The sequence below is a fragment of the Dama dama genome, chromosome 20 (assembly GCF_033118175.1).
Source record: "Dama dama isolate Ldn47 chromosome 20, ASM3311817v1, whole genome shotgun sequence".
Classification (NCBI taxonomy): domain Eukaryota; kingdom Metazoa; phylum Chordata; class Mammalia; order Artiodactyla; family Cervidae; genus Dama; species Dama dama.
In genome coordinates, this window is record NC_083700.1 from 77,748,526 (window position 1) to 77,767,524 (window position 18,999).

The 18,999-nt window shown below is 44.1% G+C and overlaps 1 protein-coding gene and 1 pseudogene across 1 annotated transcript in view; one reads left to right on the plus strand and one right to left on the minus strand.

Moving 5' to 3' along the window:
* The window catches only part of AK4 (adenylate kinase 4), an 84,549-nt gene extending 66,240 nt beyond the window's left edge, over window positions 1–18,309 (minus strand). The window contains exon 1 of the mRNA XM_061121688.1: window positions 18,040–18,309. Coding sequence (XP_060977671.1) covers window positions 18,040–18,184 — 145 coding nt within the window. The 5' untranslated portion in view covers window positions 18,185–18,309. The remainder of the gene's footprint in view (window positions 1–18,039) is intronic.
* LOC133040279 (large ribosomal subunit protein eL19-like) lies at window positions 762–2,223 on the plus strand (annotated as a pseudogene).
* Window positions 18,310–18,999: the final 690 nt, after the last annotated feature.

Sequence of the window (18,999 nt, forward strand, 5' to 3'; positions counted from 1 at the left end):
CAACAAAAGACTGAAGTTGGATAAGTGGATGACAGTTTATGGATGACAGTTTCAAGGAGTTGGCTTTCATCTCAGTAGGAGGGGGGAAAAAAAATCTTCCAACAATTAGACCTGTCCAGCAATGAAAGAGCCTGCCTCCAGAGGAGGCAAGTTGGCTGTCAGCTGCTGTAGAAGGGATCTAACACAGAATGGCCACTTGGACAGAAGGACTTAAAATCCCTTCCAATTCTAAGATGTTAAGAAATGGAACAAATAATTAAACCTAACACAGTTATTGTTATGCATAGTGTTTAGCTCCTAAGAACCCTAGAAAACTGAAACAAAACTGAGTTCAATGAAAAGGTTTTGCACTTTCATCTTATTCCAAGCTGCATTCTTGATTTTTTTTTTAAAAGCTAAGCCAATGAAGTAATGCAAGTTGAAAGTCAATCTCTCTCTTTGAAAAACTAAATTATGTCCTGAGATGGTATTTATAGTTACTATTTAAAAAAACTAGGAAACTACTCATACATACAATCAATATTTTATAGCTCTCCTACAAACTACATTGGCTATTTTTCCCAAGACCTACAGGGGTCATGTAGAAGAAAACTACAGAAGCAGCAGTGTTAAAATTTAGGAAAACCAAGCAAAGCAAAAGTTGAATTTCAGTTATGTCAGCTACTCTGTTTATGAAAAGACCTTGAGAAAATCTAACCTATCAGATAAAGAGGTAAAGGTAAGAAAACTGTCCTTTTCCTTTCACTGCTGTGGCCACAGCCATGAGTATGCTCAGGCTTCAGAAAAGGCTTGCCTCCAGGGTCCCCCTGCTGTGGCAAATCGGTCTGGTTGGACCTGAAGGAGACTAATGAAATCGCCAAGGCCAATTCCCGTCAGCAGATCCGGAAGCCAATCAAAGATGGGCTGATCACCTGGAAGCCTATGACTTCTTGGACTCAATGGTGGAAAAACACCTTGGCTCGCTGGAAGGGCAGGCATATGGGCATAGATAAGTGAAAGGGTACTGCCAATGCTCGAATGTTTGAAAAGGTAACCTGAAAGCAGAGGATGAGAACTGTGCTGGCTGCTCAGAAGATACCATGCTCAGAAGACTGATCACCACGTGTATCACAGCCTGTACCTGAAGGTGAAGGGTAACATGTTCAAAAACAAGTGGATTATATCCACAAGCTGGTTATACCCATGGAATATATATATATATATATATATCCACAAGCTGAAGGCAGACAAAGCTCACAAGAAGCTTCTGGCAGACCAGGCTAAGGCCTGCAGGTCTAAGACCAAGGAAGCCCTCAAGTACCATGAAGAGCAGCTTCAGGCCAAGAGGGAGGAAATCATCAAGATTCTGTCCAAGGAGGAAGAGACCAAGAAATAAAGTTCTCCCCCTCTTCTCTGTACGTAGTAGTCTCAGCAATTGCATAAATCACACATTCAATAAAAACAAACCTTATTCTACCTTAAAAAAAAAAGAAAGAAAACTGTCCTTTTAATGATGACACAATTTTTAAAAACCAATTTTCCCTGCCTTCCAAATGAGGCACACATGCAAGGAACTTTGTTTTGGATAAGAGTGGAAACAAGGGGTTTCCCTGATGGTCCAGTGGTTAAGAATCTGCCCTTGCAATGCAAGGGACATGGGTTTGATCCCTGGTCCAGGAACTAAGATCCAGCACATCTCAGAGCCACTAAGCCCGCGGGCCGTAACTACTTTAGTCCAAGAGCTCGGGAGCCCCTGTCACACAATTAGACGCCACAACAAAGCTCCTGAGTACCGCAACAAAGACCCAACTCAGCCAAGTAAATAAATTTTTTTAAAAAACGGAAATAAGACAAATTTAAAGGAAAATAGGAGAACACAATTAAAACAATGAGCAAATGCTTATAACCTCTGCAGAACAGAGAATGGTTGAGTGGTGAACACACACACACACACACACACACCTCCTAAACACCACTGGATTATATCACTGACTCTATTCAAAGCACCACATTCACTGAGGAAGTTTTTAAATGAAATGAAAATATGTAACTCCAGAGAGGAGAACAAACCGGAGAATCCTCTTACTTGCCAGGTGTTTGACATAAATGACCTCCTCTGACCCTCCCCAAAGCCCTATGATATAGGGATTCTTACAAAGGAGGAAATCAAGTTCATTAACTTCCCCCAAATTTACAAAGTCAGTAAGACGTTGAGCCCAGGGTATGCATGACTCCAAAGCTCAACAGTATTTCCACTATGCCATGGGGCCAGCTTCAGTGCCAGCCACTTGCTATGCCAAACCCACAAGGGTTCTTGTCAACTGGAACTTCCCACAGGTATGGACTGCACCCCTCTGTTAAATGGGACCACTTTCCCTGACAATCACTGAAGTTTCACACTTCAAAGGGCTACAGTTGGACCTACCTTTGCCCACCATTCCCATACAGTCACATCTGATGTCACCACCTCAGCTTCTCCCAAACACTTCTTCCCACTACTTCTAAACTACTTCTAAACTTCCCACTATGATCTAAACAATCGTGACACGACCCTAGCTGTGCTCCACTTCCTTCCCACCAGTAACAGTCACACAGCTAAAGGAATCTGAGGAAGGCACTCCCCATAGTTTTCCTATTTACAAACTCCATCTGGGATTACACAGACAGCCCCCCTCCTGCCCCCACCAAGAACATTTCCAGCCTATTGCCTATAATCCCCAACTCTAGAACCTAATCAAAATACCCTTAATTTTAATCACCTACTCCCAGACATGATCCTTCAAAAACACCCTTCTCAGGACTTCCCTGGAGGTCTAGTGGCTAAGACTCTGCACTTAAAATGGAGGGGATATGGGTTCAATTCCCTGTCAGGGAACTGAGATCCCACATGCTGCATGGTGTGACCAAAAAACTCAAAAGTTGAAAGAAACAAAACACCCTGCTCCCATTTTTCCACCTGCCAGTACCTAACCTATCTGTAAAGGCCCAGCTCTAACACCATCTCTCCCATAGATTTCAGTTACTCTGTCATATCAAAGTATAACAAACAACTATTACACACTGCCTGTGTTAGATATTGATGATACAAAATGAACTCCCTCCACTGTTCTTATAATAAAATTTTCATGCCTTTTTATAGTATTCAGTACAATCTCCCTGATAAAACAATTAATTGGCTGTATGTTTTACCTTGTGAATTTCTTAAAGGTTGAGACCATTTTTTTATTCCTAATAACAAGATGCCACTGGAATATCTTGATTTAACATGTGCTTCCTGAAATTTAAAGTCTAACCATTTGTCTGTGGATACTATAACAACCTCTTCACTGATCTTGGAAGTTTCACTCTAGAACCATCCAATCCAGTTTACAAACAGCCTGAATGACCTATTAAAAATGTGAATCAAACTGTCAATTTCATACTTAAAAACAATGGCTTCACCTTAGATTAGGTGATGGTGTCTTAGCCACATCACTAAACTCACAAACAGCAAAAGAAGAAAAAAAAAACCCACAAAAACTGGACTTCATCAAAATTAAAAACTTTCCATGGACACCGTTAGAAAAGTAAAAAGACAATTCACAGGGAATTCCCTAGTGGCCCACTGGTTAGAACTTGGCACTTTCACTGCCAAGGGCCCAGGTTCAATCCCTGGTTGAGGAACTAAAGTCCACAAGCCGTGCAACATGGTCAAAAAAATATAAACAAATAAAAAGACAATTCACAGAATGGGAGACAATATATGCAAATCATATATCTAATAAGGGACTTACATCCAAAATATATAAAGAATTCAACAATAAAGGACAAATGAGCCAATCTTAAAAACAGGCAAAGGATTTAAATAGATACTTCTCTCCAAAGAAAACATACAAATGGTCAAAAGGACATGGAAAAAAATGTTCAACATCATTAGTCCTTAGGGAAATGCAATTCAAAACCACAATGAGATACCACTGCACACCCACTGGGGAGGCTAAAAGAAAAAGACCGTAACAAAACTTGACAAGGAAACGAAGACATTGGAAAACTCATTCATTGGTGACAGGAATGTGTAGATGATGAAGCTGCTTTAGAAAATAGTTTGGCAGTTCCTCTAAATGTTAAACCTAGTGTTACCACATGACTTAGCAATTCCACTTCTAGGTACACACCCAAGGGAGATAAAAACATGTCCACACAAAAATGTGTATACTGATGTTCACAGCAGGAAATGACCCAAGTGTCCATCAAAGAATGAAAGAATAAAGAGTATTATTAGGCAATAAGAAGGAATGAAGTACTGACACATATTACCACATAGTTGAATCTCAAAAACATGCAAAGTTAAGGAAGTCAGCTGCAAAAGAAATTTATGTATTATTATGAGTCAACTTACGTGAACAATCAAAAAACAGCAAATCCATATAAACAAAAAGTAGGTTAGTGATTACTAGGAGCTAGAGGGAGAAGGGGAATGGGGAATGACTGCTAAAAGGTCCAGGGTTTCTTTCTGGGGTAACGAAAATGTTCTGTAATTATACAGTGGTTGCACAGGGCCTCCTAGGTGGCTCAGTGGTATAGAATCCACCTGCCAAAGCAGGAAGATGCAGGACACTGGGTTCGATCCCTGGGTCAGAAAGATCCCCTGGATGGGGAAATGGCAACCCACTCCAGTATTCTTGTCTGGATAATCCCAGGGACAGAGGATCCTGGCAGGCTACAGTCCATGGGGTCGCAAAGAGTCAGACACGACTGAGCACACACGCATGATAGTTGCACAACTCTATAAAAAAAAGCACTGACTTGTGCACTCTAGAAGGATAAACTTTATTATATGAAAGCCATATCTCAGTAAAGCTAGTAAAAAAAAAAATGAAAAACTCCACTGCCTTGCAGTCCTAATTTCTGGACACCCTACACCTTTTCAGCCACTTCTGCCATCTCCTCTGCACTCAGGATGCTCCCGAGACACCTGTCTCCTCTCTTCTCCACTGATGGAAAGCTCACTCCTATATTACAATCTTGTCACATGTTCATCCCTCTGCCCAAGTCTTCACATACCTGGCTGCCACACTCATGTTCAGAGCTCAGCTTACACATCATCTGTTCAGACAGGCCTCCTCCGACTTCACATTCTGAAGTCGTCTTCCCAGTCACTCTGTCACTGCACTATTATATTTTCTTCACAGTACTTATATAACGAATAAGGTGTACAAAGTTATCTCAGTTGTTTTTCCCTCCTGCCCTAGTAGGCTATCAAAACTTCTGTTGAGCTAAACTAAAGCTAATGAATTTACTCTTCAGATGGTCAAAGACTGTAACTTAAGTTATGAAATGGATCATCTTACATGGAGGTGATAATGAATGCCATGTTAGAGGTACAGATGGGTATGGGAGAAATTCCAGATTAGAAAATGACATGTAGCTACAACAGCCGTGGAAAAGCTTCATAGAAATGATGGGACTGCAAACAGGCTATGAGAGATTAACCGAAGCGTGAAAGGCATTACAGAAGAAAGGGAGAAAATTATATCTGAATAACACCCTCCCTCGACGATGTTCATGACCTCAACACTTCACCCACATACACCCCACCATGACTCATGAGAATGTAACATGGAACCTCGAACTTGAATCCTCAACCGTAAATGCCTCAAGGACACATGTGCATACCTCCCCCTACCTAATGCAGGCAGAGAAACATTTGTTAAGTGACTAATAAGTAAAAAAAAAAAAGTACAGGTATTATTCCAGAAGTCTTACCATTATGATGGGAAACAATTTCTGCCTACTCACAAATACATATGGTTTCTATTTTAGACCTCTTTTGGTCCATTTTTATGGGAGCAAAGAGGAAGTCGGTGTTTCCTATTTTAGAATTTTTTTTTTTAAATGTTTTAGGGACAGGGTGGTAACAACAAACCATGTATTCCAGCTCACCGTTAAAGGGTCTGCTCAATCTCAGTGGACTTGTGGAGAGCTAAGCTGCAGATTCCCTGCCACTCCTTCCCAATGTGACATTTCTAAGATATAAAGTAGATATTCACTAGCTACTGGAGCACCTGCAAGGCAGCAGGACACAATGGGAAGTTTAATCCCAGCCATGCAGTCTCAAGTTTGCATGCTAGCTTCTCTATTTGACTTCTGAGCTAAGGCAAGTAGCTCAACCTATCTGATGCCATTTCTCTATTTATAAAATGAGATATTACTTACAATTGCTCCAGATTTGTGTGGGGACTAGACAACATGCGTGGGCTGCCCTGGTGGCTCAGACAGTAAAGAAACTGCCTGCAATTCAGGACCTGGGTTCGATCCCTGGATTGGGAAGATCCCCTGGAGGAGGGCAGAGCAACCCACTCCAGCATTCTTGCCTGGAGAATCCCATGGATGGAGAAGCCTGGCGGGCTACAGTCCATGGGGTCGCAAAGAGTCGTACATGACTGAGCAATTAAGCGCAGCACAGAGAATGTGCCTACACTGGCTAGTCTAGCACGTGCTTGACCCACTGCAAATGTCAGTTACAATGATCAAGTCACAAGAATTACAAAGTACCAGGGCCACAGGTTGCTGGCCAATTAAAAAATGCTTTAGAAAACAGCTGACTTCTAGCTTCTTGGGAATTTGATGAGCAGGAGTGACTTTGCATTATTTCAATACTATCAGTCTCTCCTGGCCAAGGAAGAGATGCTTGCTGCCAGACCTGTCGTTTAACCAGTACAAGAACCCTTGGAACTTGGAAGTGAGACTGTTAAAATATAACATGAGCCATCTGATTGGGACTGCATGAAGCTCTACAAATGAGACCTTTTGTACTATGTCTTAAAGGCCAATCAGAACCAAGCATCAAGTGATGGAGGGGAAAAGGCAGAGTAATCTAAAGCCTCTATTACCTGATTTAAAATATATTTAAAATATATATATTTGTACATGTATCTAGTTCACTAAAAAGACAATACACAGTTGATATACCTCATTCACTGTGAAAGCATACTGTCTAAAACTTAAAAAAAAAAAAAAAAAAATTTCCAAGTCTTAAGTCTTCTCACAACATGGACCACACAGAATGCAAAAGACTAGCATAATATAAAACAATTTAACAATTTACTTAATAGACTGTTAAATATGCAATTCTTCATGCCCTTCATAATGACTGTATTTATAGCTAATCGTCTAGAGCCAATTAACTCTAGTTTCAAGATCAGTTGCCATCACTGACCCAGGAATTGAGTTCCAGGAAGTTAGAAACAGAGGATTAAAAGTTTCCTGGTACCACATGTGTATGGATCTTAAAGGTAAGCACAGCAATAGAAACTGGAAAAGGTGATATGAAGCAAGAATAACAACCCTTTCCTTTGACAATATGTGTAATTAGAAGACTATGTATAATAGAATGATAATATGCATAATAAAAAGGGTAAAACAGGAGATTGAAAAGGCTGGCTTGAAACTCAACATTCAAAAAAACAAAGATCATGGCATCTAGTCCCATCACTTCCTGGCAAACAGAAGTGGAAAAAGTGGGAGAAATGACAGATTTTCTTTTCTTGGGCTCCAAAATCACTGTGAACAGTGACTACAGGCTTGAAATGAAAAGATGCTTGCTCCTTGGAAGGAAAGTTAGGACAAACTTAGTGTATTAAAAAGCAAAGATATCACTTTGCCGACAAAGGTCCGTATAGTCAAAGCTATAGTTTTTCCAGTAGTCATGAACGGATGTGAGAGTTCGACTTTAAAGAAGGCTGAGCACTGAAGAATTGGTGCTTTCAAATTGTGGTGTTGGAGAAGACTCTTGAGAGTCCCTTGCACTGCAAGGAGATCAAACTAGTTAATCTTACAGGAAATCAATCCTGAATATTCATTATAAGAACTGATGCTGAAGCTTCAATACTTTGACCACCTGATGTAAAGAGTAGACTCGCTGGAAAAGAACCTGAACTGGGAAAGATTGAAAGCAAGAAGAAAGGATTGAAAGCAAGATTGAAAGGAGAAGGGGGTAGCAGAGGATGAGATGGTTAGATGGCATCACCAACTCAATGAACATGAATTTGAGCAAACTGCAGGAGATAGTGAAGGACAAGGAAGCCTGGTGTGCTGCAGTCCATGGGGTCACAAAGAGTTGGACACGACTTAGAGGCTGAACAACAATAATATTTAAAGGGTGAATGAGGTCTAAAATGCTAATATACAAGGTGTGATCAAGTCACAAAAGCAATGATCCTATGGACCTCAAATAAGCCCTGGAGGAATTCTAGGTATGCCATGTAAACATCCACCTCTCCTCACCCCTTAGTTGAGCTGACTTGTCAAAATTCAGCTCAGAAATATCCTCTGAAAAGCTTTCCTTAACTCCATGCAAGCATGCTAAATTGATTCAGTCATGTCTGACTCTGTGCAATCCCATGGACTGTAGCTTGCCAGGCTCCTCTGTCCATGGAATTCTCCAGGCAAGAACAGTGGAGTGGGTTGCCATTTCTTCCTCCAGAGGATCTTCCTGACCCTGAGACTGAACCCAGGTCTTCAGCACGGCAGGCAGATTCTTTACCATCTGAGCCACCAAGGAAGCCCCCTTTAACACCATATGTGTGTGTGTTAGTCGCTCAGTTGTGTCCGACTCTTTGCGACCCCATGGGGTATTGCCCACCAGGCTCCTCCATCCATGTGATTTTCCAGGCAAGAGTGCCGGAGTGGGTTGCCATTTTCTTCTTCACTTTAACACCACACACAAAAATAAACTCAAAATGGATTAAAGAACTAAATGTCAGACCAGATACTATAAAGCTCTTATGGCTGAACGCGAGTCTCGTGTCTCCTGCATTGGCAGGCGGGTTCTTTACCACTAGTGCCACCTAGGAAGCCTCTTCCTTAACCTTATTTCCTCCTAAATGCTGGGTAGGCTGCCTCTTTCCTATGTGCCCAGGACCTACAAATGCACACCTTGCAGCCTTTCATCAACTGCATACTTGTTTGCCTGACTGCCTCTCCCAATAAATTTACAGCTCCTTCAGGGAACAGACCTTGACTCACCTCTTTGTATCCCATAAGCCAATACTGCCTGGCACTCAAGCCTTTGTTGAAAGATATAACCAAGGGACAGTCAGCAAAGTGTATTTTTGTATACTGAAAGACTGCAAATAATCCATAGGCAACTGGTTAAATCACCATTCTCAAAGTGTGGTCCAAGGATCCCTGAGGGTCCATGAGACCTTTCCCAGGGTCTGTGAATCCCCCCTTTCTCTAACCACATTATTTGTGTAAAGCCAGATTCTCTTCCAATACTTTACCTGACAACATGGCAAACTGAGTAAGAAACCAGATGTGAGAATCTAGCTTTCTTCTATTAAACCAGACATTAAAGAGGTTTGCAAATATGCTACTCCTCTTTGGAGTTTGTACTAGAAAACAGTTCTTTTTTAATAGAAATAAGCTAACATGGGTTTATTACTCTTGTGTATGTTAGTCACTCAATCATGTCTGACTCTTCAAGACCCCATGGACTGTAGCTCACCAGGCTCCTCTGTCCAAGGGATTCTCCAGGCAAGAATACTGTATTGGGTTGCCATTTCCTTCTCCAGGAGATCTTTCCGACCCAGGGATCAAACCCAGGTGTCCTGCATTGCAGGCAGCTTCTTTACCATCTGAGACCAGAGAAACCCAGTTACTCTTACTTTTAACAAATTAATAAATATTTTTTAACTTTCTTAGTTTTGATTTCTAGTACAGTTAATAACTATAGGTAGAACCTGTATAAACAAAGGTTCTTTGGGATTCTCAATGTTTTTTAAATGTACTAAAAGGTCCTGAGACCCAAACAGTTGAGAATGGGTCGGTTAAAGAAACAATGGTATAGCTGTATAAGAGTATGCAGCCAATTTTTTTAAAGAATATGGTAGGTTGATAAACACTAGTAGAAACCAATGTCCAAGCTATAATGCTAAGTTTTAAAAAAAAAAAAAGACGGACAGGGACTTCCCTAGTGGTCCAGTGGCTATACCTGCGCTCCTAATGCAGGGGGCCTGGGTTCTATCTCAGGTCAGGGAACTAGATCCCACCTGTCACAACTAAGAGTTCCCATACTGCAAGTAAAGATCTTGTGTGCCGTAATTAAGACATGTGCTGTGTGTGTGAGTTGCTCTGTCTTGTTCGACTCTTTGCAACCTCAAGTACTACAGCTCGCCAGGTTCCTCTGTCCCTGGGATTCTCCAGGCAAGAATACGAGAGTGGATTCCCATGCCTTGCTCCAGGGGATCTTCCCAACCCAGGGATCAAACCTGGGTCTTCTGCATTGCAAGAGGATTCTTTACTGACTGAGCTATCACAGAAGCGTGGGCTGACATGGCACATCAAATAAATAAATATTTTAAAAAGAAAGAAAGAAGGGCAAAACAAAGTATTGATATATGTGTACATTTTTTAAAGAGGTACCACTATACATACATATATGATATATGTATACACATATTTTTAGGATGAACATCCAAGCAAAGTAAACAGTAGGTATCCCTGTGGAAAGTAACTGGGAACCAGAGGTCAGGGATGGGAGGGATTTCCCACACCATTCCTAGCGTATCTGAAAATTTTACCACCTGCATGTATTACGTGTGTGCTCAGTCAGTCATGTCCACCTCTTTGCAACCCCATGGACTGCAGCCCTCCAGGCTCCTCTGTCCAAGGGATTTTCCAGGCAAGAGTACTGGAATGGGTTGCCATTTCCTACTTCAGAAGATCTTCCCAACCCAGGGATCGAACCCAAGTCTCTTGCGTCTCCTGTATTGGCAACAGATTCTTTACCACTGCACCACCTAGGAAGCCCTCTGCATGTATCACCTTTTTCAAAAAATCAAGAGCGTAATAAAAATTATATTGAAATAGTACAAAGCATTAAACTCACATTGAAGAACAGACTGTAATGACACTGGAAAATATTAAATGATACATTGTGAAATAAAACAGGCAATTTTCAAAACAGTAATACATAATGTATTCTTGAAAAACTATCAGGAAGATATTCTGCACATAAAAAGTATTAACAGTTATTATTCCCTCCTAGTTGGTGTTAGTGCAAATACAAATTTTTAATTCCTCATCTTTCTTGCATTTCTAAACCTTTGGTAACTTAACATGAACTATTTCTGCAATTAGAAAATCAATGAAAGGCCTCTGTCCTGGATGGAACTATGGAGGGTGCAGAAAAGAAGAAAAAGAAGGTTCCTGCTGTGCCAGAAATCCTTAAGAAAAAAGCAAAAGAATTTGGCAAAGCTTAAGATAAAATGCCTGAGAAAGAACTTTGCCCAAAAGATGCTTTAAAAGGTAAGGAGGAAGTTAAACTATGAAAAAGCTAAGCAGTATCACAGGCAGATGTACAGAACTGAAATTTGAATGGCTAGGATGGCAAGAAAAGCTGGCAACTTCTCTGTGCTGAGGAACCCAAATTGGCATTTGTCATCAGGATCAGAGGTATCAATGGTGTGAGCCCAAGGTTCAAAAGGTTTTGCAGCTTCTTCATCTCCATCAGATCTTCCAAGGCAACTTTGTAAAGCTCAGCAAGGCTTCAACTAACATGCTGAGAATTGTGGAACCATACATTGCATGATGTGTTACCCAAACCTGAAGTCAATAAATGAACTGATCTACAAGTATGGTTATGGCAAAATCAGCAAAAAGAGAATTGCCCTGACAGGTAACATGATGCTCAATCTCTTGGCAAATATGGCATCATCTACATGCAGAATCTGATTCATAAGATCTATACTGCTGGAAAATGTTTCAAAAAAGTAAACAACTTCCTATGGCCCTTCAAATTGTCTTCTCCATGAGGTGGAATGAAGAAAAGGACCACCCATTTTGTAGAAGGTAGAGACGCTGGCAACAAGGAAGATCAGATCAACAGGCTTATTAGAAGGAATCTGTTCACTTAACAGAGACTGCTTTCAAGCTGAAAAGAAAAAAAGAAGGAAAGAAAAGAAAAAAGAAAAAACAAAGAAAGCGTTTAAATACACAAGAATAGGGAATTCCCTGGCCGTCCAGTGGTTAGCACTTCACACTTTCACTGTTGAGAGCCTGGATTCAATCCCTAGCCAGGAAACTAAGATCCTCCAAGTGTAGCAGTGCAAATGAGGCAGGGGTGGGGATGGGGATGTTGAAAAATAAAAATATACACAAAAGTATGTGTATGTATGTCTATATTAAATAAAATATTTAGTAAGCAAAAAATTACATGAATAAAGCAGCACCAGGGTGGCGCAACAGTAGAGTCCCCCTGCCAATGCAGGAGATGCAGATTCAAATCATGGGTTGGGAAGATCCCCTGGAGAATGGAATGGCAACCCACTCCAGCAATCTTGCCTGGAGAATCCCATGGACAGAGGAGCCTGGCAGGCTGCAGTACACAGGGTCACAAAGAGTCGGACATGACTGAGCAACTAACACTTTCACTTTTATCTGCTGAATGGACTATAATATAGAAACTTTAAATGGTTTTGAAAAAGTGGTAAGAACACAGGAAAATGCTCACAACATCCAAGTGGGATGCCAAGTTAGTTTGTTGGAGACAGCGGGGCAAATATACAGGAAAAAAATAACTTGTTAGAATATCCTAATGTCAGTGTGGAATAGTGGGTAATTTTCACTTGCCTTTTCAGTTTCTTTCATAGCTTCACATTTTTCAAATTTTCTACAAGTCATGACTTTGGTCAGAAAAAACTACTTTTAAAAAATGACCAGGACTTCCCTGATGGTCCAGTGGCTAACGCTCCATGCTCCCAATGCAGGGTGCCCAGGTTCAATCCCTGGTCAGGGAACTAGACCCTACGTGCTGCAAATAAGACTTGGCACAGCCTAATAAATAATTTTTTTAAAGTAGATTTCCATTAAGAAATGACCACACTGAAAAGAAGCTCAGATTCATCTACACATGTGTCAGTCTTATTGTCATGGGACCTTATTCAAGTCAAACAGTCCTCTTGAAGTATGAGTGAAAACCCTCAAAGAAACGAGAAAAGACAGAGGGATGTACAAGTGGACCTGCAGACAGGAGAGATGCCTCCAAACTTGTCGGGTCCTTGACCTAGGCTACATCCTGAGTCTTACCAAATGAGGGAAAAATACGGAATATACCATACTCTAGAAATAGCAGACTAAGCCAAGACTTTGTATGATCTCCAAAAACCTGAACTATTAATATTTAATGTTGTTCTAAATACATAGGTGAACATTAGTCTCTTTAATAGAACTCCAATTGTCAGACGTTTTCATTCTTACATAAGAAAAGACACACATTTATACTTAATGAGCATTAAAAAAAAAAACAAAAAACCTGAACCTTCTGAACTAGATCATCTTTTCAGGAGAGGCTCAGCCCATAGACTAATTTGAAATGCCAATCCCATCTGCAAACCTCAGCAAGAGCTGCAGTTAATATTAATTAAGAGCAGAAACAGGTTTGTTCTTGAACATCTTTTCTCTCAAGTCCAGGATGCTTCCAAATGGAAACTTTCCAATTTCCCTATACTTGCGATGGTAGATCCAGTACAAACCTTAAAACAGGATTCTCACACCTTTCAGAGGGAGGTTTCAGTCACTGATCACTCAACAAATGAAGGTACCACTAAATATAAATGGGGGGGGTGTTTGTTTTGGGCCACACCATGCAGCATGAGGGATTTTCATTGCCGACCAGGGATTGAACCTGCACCCCCTGCAGTGGAAGTGCAAGCATGGAGTTTCAAGAACTGAACTGCCAGGGAAGTCCCAAGGTTTGGGGATAGTGGGTTTTGGTATTTATTTTCTTTACTTATTTGGCAGTGCCAGGTCTTCATTGAGGCTTTTTAGTTGAGGCATTTGGGATTTTTTCTTTTTTTTTTTTTTTTTAGTTTCAGCATTCAGACTCTTGTCTAAAGAGTCTGCCCGCAGTGCAGGAGACTCGGGTTCGATCCTGAGTTGGGAAGATGCCCTGTGGAAGGGAATGGCAATCCTCTTCAGTATTTTTGCCTAGAGAATTACATGGACAGAAGAGCCTGGTGGGCTATAGCCCACGGGGTCACAAAGAGTCGGACACAACCGAGTTACTAACACACATTCATGCTCTAATTCCCTGATCAGGGTTCAAACCCAGTCTCTCTGTGATGGGATCACAGTCTTGGTGTAACCACAGGCCTTCTCCTACATCCTCTGCTTTAGCTCCTCTCTGAAGTACCTAGATAATAGTATTTGATGCAAATTTCCTGAGTTACTTTGCAGATATGAAACCCCACTCCACCAAATGGAAGAACTACTTGGGGACCATGAGCACATAGCCCCAGGCCTCCTGGAGCCTAAGGACAAATAAGCTTAACCCCTGTGACACCACTCTGCTGCCTCACCATCAGCCAATCAGAGAATTGTGCACTGGCTGATCCTGTATCCTGAGACTCTCAGCTGCCCTTAAAAAATGCTTTGCAAAAACCCTTTAGGAAGCCCCAGGATTTTCAAGGCATAAGCCACCTCCTAGCAAGGACTCGCAATACACCTTTTTTCGCTCCAAACTCTGATGTTTCAGTTTGGCCTCATTGCACAATTTGGCACATGAACTTGCATTAACATTAGCCACTGGACTACCAGGGAAGTCCCAAATTTTAATAGAACTCTCTATTGAGTGCCAGCTCTGTGTGTGTGTGTGTGTGTGTGTGCGCACACACCCACATGCACACACACACACATTCATGCATATGTATACAAACACACACACAAAAGCTAATATTTTTTATGACAGTATCCCAGCTTCTGGCAACTTAAGAGAACTCTCCCATCTATTTACTCAGTCAGTATGCTAAAAAAAAAAAAAAAAGCCAAAAATTTGGGGGTGGGTCTTCATATAAGATATTTGATAAGTCTCAGCATGCAGAGCTTCGGGCAGAGCCAACAGGTGACACACATCACAAAGCTCATCTGAGATCCATAGTAAACACAAACTTTTATCACAAATCAGAGTTAATTAAGCAGAATGGACTTAATCGCTAAAGGCTGTTTGACTCTTCTGGGAAAGATGTAGATAGAATTTATGACTGTGTCTTCATCAGACTTGTTGAACTCCTTTTATTCATTAGGCAATTTGTCAGATCTATCCTTTAAGTCTCTCAGTGGCAACTGGAATATGGTGAAGGTAGAAAAAAACTACTGCTATATCCCCCAGCACCTAGAACACTGACATATAGCAGGTATTCAGTAAGTATCTACTGGATAAATCAGAATACATTTGCTGCACTGCATCAGAAGTGTATGTGACAGCAGCAATAGAATTCACAAACTATGTGCAGAGGAAAGAGATGCATTTTGCCAGGGTAGGTGAGGGAAAATTGCCCAAATGCAATGAGTAGCCAGTCCTTTCCTGGAAGAGCAGCTTCTCACCAGGCAGTAACTGCAGGAACACCATGTGGACAAGAGTAGGCCCCAATCCTGCAGGCTGCAGCAGATGGCCTGAGCTACTTTCCAATTCAAATTCTTACCAAGGTTTTACTTCCTGGGATTTTGCTGCACTTCAGCATCTCCTTCAAACCTTCAACTATAAAGGGGTGCCTACAGAGTGGTCATTGTGCTTCTCTGCCAGGAAATTAGTGAAAAGCAAACAGCAAGTAACAGAAAAATAAATGCTGCGGAATGTTTTCTTATTTACCAGGCAACGAGCCTGTTAAGACTCTTATACCTTCTGAGAAAAATAACCCAAGAACACCCTCCAAGTCCACTAGAAAGAGGCCACTTTCAAAACAATCATTGTCCTTTATTTGTCCTCTTCTTCTTTCTCTGATAGTGCTTTTGTTTTTTTGGGTTTTTTGGCCCCACAGCACAGTGGATCCCAGTTCCCTGACCAGGGATCGAACTTGCATCCCCTACACTGGAGGCACAGAGTCTTAACCATTGGACCACCAGGGAAGTCCATTCTTGATTAAGTTTTTTTAATTGATTCATGCATAAACTACTTGATTCCCAACAGAAAAAGATAATATAAACATTGCAGAGTCACTTTTTACTCCAGGGAGAAAACACTGGCAGGGAAATGAAGGCACTTGATAGAGAACTGAGACTAAAATTCTGAACAAAGGAAAGATAAAATGAACAGAATAAGGGAAAACAGCAAGTGGAAAAGTTTTCAAACCCCCTAAAAAAGTGCAGAAACAAGCGACTTCCCATCACATTCTCTTCAAAAAAGCAGAGTGGGCTTCTCTGGTGGCTCAGTGATGGAGAATTCTCCTGCCTGTGCAGGAGACATGGGTTCAATTCCTGATCCGGGAGAATTCTAAAAGGCAAGGAGCAAGCAAACCCATATACCACAACTATTGAGCCAGCGCTCTAGAGCCCGGGAATGGCACCTACCTGAAGCCCGGGTGCCCTAGAGCCAGGGCTCTGCAACTTGAGAAGCCACCCAGATGAGAAGGCTGAGTGCCGCAACTAGAGAGTAGACCCCACCCTCTGTAACTAGAGAAAAGCCCAAGCAGCAAGGAAGAACCAGCAGAGCCAAAAAAATAAAGTAAATCATCTTTTTTAAAAGGTAAGAGCCATTAATCCAGTTCCAGGATGGATGGTGCAAAGCCTTCATGCCAGAAGGAGGCAAGTTAGCGAGTCAGGCACAGAGAAGGCAGAAAAATGGGCTCAATGCCACCCAGCAGTTTCCTCACCTCATTACACCCACTGAGAAGCCCCACCTGACCACAAAAACCCACCTGGCCACAAAAACCTTGCCTTGAGCCAGCCTACCCTCTCACAGTTCTCCCCCCACCCAAACTGCATTCCAAACGTGGAAGGAGTAAAATGCATTTGAATGTGGTATTCAAATTAAAATAGACCAGTTGTGGTAACAATACCTGTAAGAGAAAATTCAGGTGCAATCAAGTACACAGGACGCAGCCTTCTGTACGTTGAAGGGTGGGGAACAGGATTATTGAAAATCAAAAGAAAAGTTTGCTCTTAAAACCTGCTTTAAGAAATAAGGAGTAAAACTCTGCCTTTGAGATACTTCTTAATTCCCCGCCGCTTTCAGGCTTTCTGTTTTCCAAGCACAGTCCTCCACCCACCTCTGTCAAACTAATCTGTGCTTCTGTAATGAAGATACCGTAACAGGCTATAACCACCTAGGACCAGATGAGAACAGAGAGACAGTGAAGCACCCCGTTCGCAATAACAAGTTTTCATAAATGAGTTGTTAATTGTGAGTATCTGCATCCCAGAAGGGCCAACTACCTCCTCTCGCCTTTTAACGCCAATTCATGATGAACTCGTGTGAACGCGGGGTGAGAGGAAAGGGGAGAAGGGCCGCACCGACAGGCTAAGGAGAGCAGGCGACCTGTAGCCCCAAATTCACCACGCAAGCCAAGCGAGGCATTCTCAAGAAGCCATTTCCAGGGAGGCTGGATTCAAACCGTAATTTGTCAAATCGAGTCTCCTCGTCTCCTAATGCTCAGGCCCCGGCTTGAGGAAGAGGGGGAGTTAGTGGTGAGAGTTTACCTTAGAAGGCGGCCGGGAACAGACCGGCCTTTCAAAGCCACCCAGGGCTCTGCCCAGAGGCCCCAGGAGGCGTGGAGGGGCTGGAGCGGCGCGCGGCTGCGAGCCCCGCGGCGCCACAGGTTCCCCAGCGCGCGGCCGGGCCCGACTCCCACAGGTGGGCGGCGCTCGGCCCGGGGGGCTCGGGCGAGAGGAGGGGATGCTACGGGTCACCAGGGACGCGGTGAACCGGTGGGAGACGGTCAAGCGGTGGCATGGCTTGGCCTTAAGGAAGCCGGGCGAGAGGGAAGCTCGGGGTTTTCAGCTGCCGCGATCTGCTGGGTGGTGACCCGCTTTTCGCCAAGGCAAGAGCAGCCCCCCGGGGAGGGGGAGGGGGTCTCGCACCCCTCCCACCCTCCGCCAGCAAGCCTCGGTCTCCTCCCGGGCGCGGTTAAGCCGCACGGCCGCTGGCCACCAGCTGCATGCGCCCCGGCACGTAGGAGCCTGCACGACCACATGGGGGCGGGGGAAGGGCGCCCGGGGACCGAAGAGACTCAGCCCCTGGCTGGCCCTTCGCCTCCCAGCCTCACCCGATCCCGCGTCCGCTCACTCGCCCCCGCTCCCTCTCACCCGTGTCGGCCTTGATGTTCTCCCGCAAGAAGTGGCCGCTAGAGAGATGCTGGAGGCCAAAGTTCTGGGCTATCCTCTGGCACACGGTGCCCTTGCCTGAGCCCGGCGGCCCAAGGATGACCGCACGCAGGAGTTTGGAAGCCATTGCCTCGGCGAGGAGGGGGAGGCCGAACTGACGACCGGGACAGCGGCCTCGGAGAAGCCCCGGGAACTTTGTTTCTTCTGCCCCTGCCTCTGACACCCTGGGCTCGCGCGGGGATTCGCCGCCGCCCCTGCAGGGGAAGGAGAGACTTTTTGAGACAACCCCTCCCCTCCGCCCCGCGCCTGGGCGGCTCGAGGGCGGAGTAAGCGCCACGCTACACCTCCCCGCCCTCTACGCCCCCACTCTGCGATCCCGGAGAACTCCCGAGCGCCCGCGCCTGGCGGGGGTAGCCCTCGGGAGCTAGGAGCGGGGTCAGCCTGGCCAGGCCCACCTCAATCCTTTCCTAGATCTCGCGCCCCACGCCCAGTCCGAGGAAGGGGTCGGGCATTCCCACGCCAGTCTCCACGGAGTGAGACAGCCGAAACAGGCGGTGACTCCAAGCGCGCCTCCAGTAGCCCCACGCCGCGGCGGACTGGGGGCTGAGCCCCAACCCGAGTCCCCGCACGTGGGCAGCGTTTGGTCCGCGCTTCCGCCTCTCCCCGGCGGCTGTCACATCCCCGGGAGTCGCAGCGGCCGCCTCCGCAGAGGTCTGAGGGATGCTCTCCTCGCCGTGAGGAGCCAGAGTCCGGCGCCTCTCCACCCGGAGAAGTCAAGTAAACACACACCTTGGCCGGGACGCGGCCCTCCGCGAGGCTTCTAGCCCGGATCCCGCTGGGCGGCGCCGCCTCCGCCCGCCCCCACTCGGAGCCCCGGCCGGCCGCGCGGGGCTCGCGCCTTACGTAAGCCGGGAGACCGGCTCCGCGCTAGCCGCCCGCCTG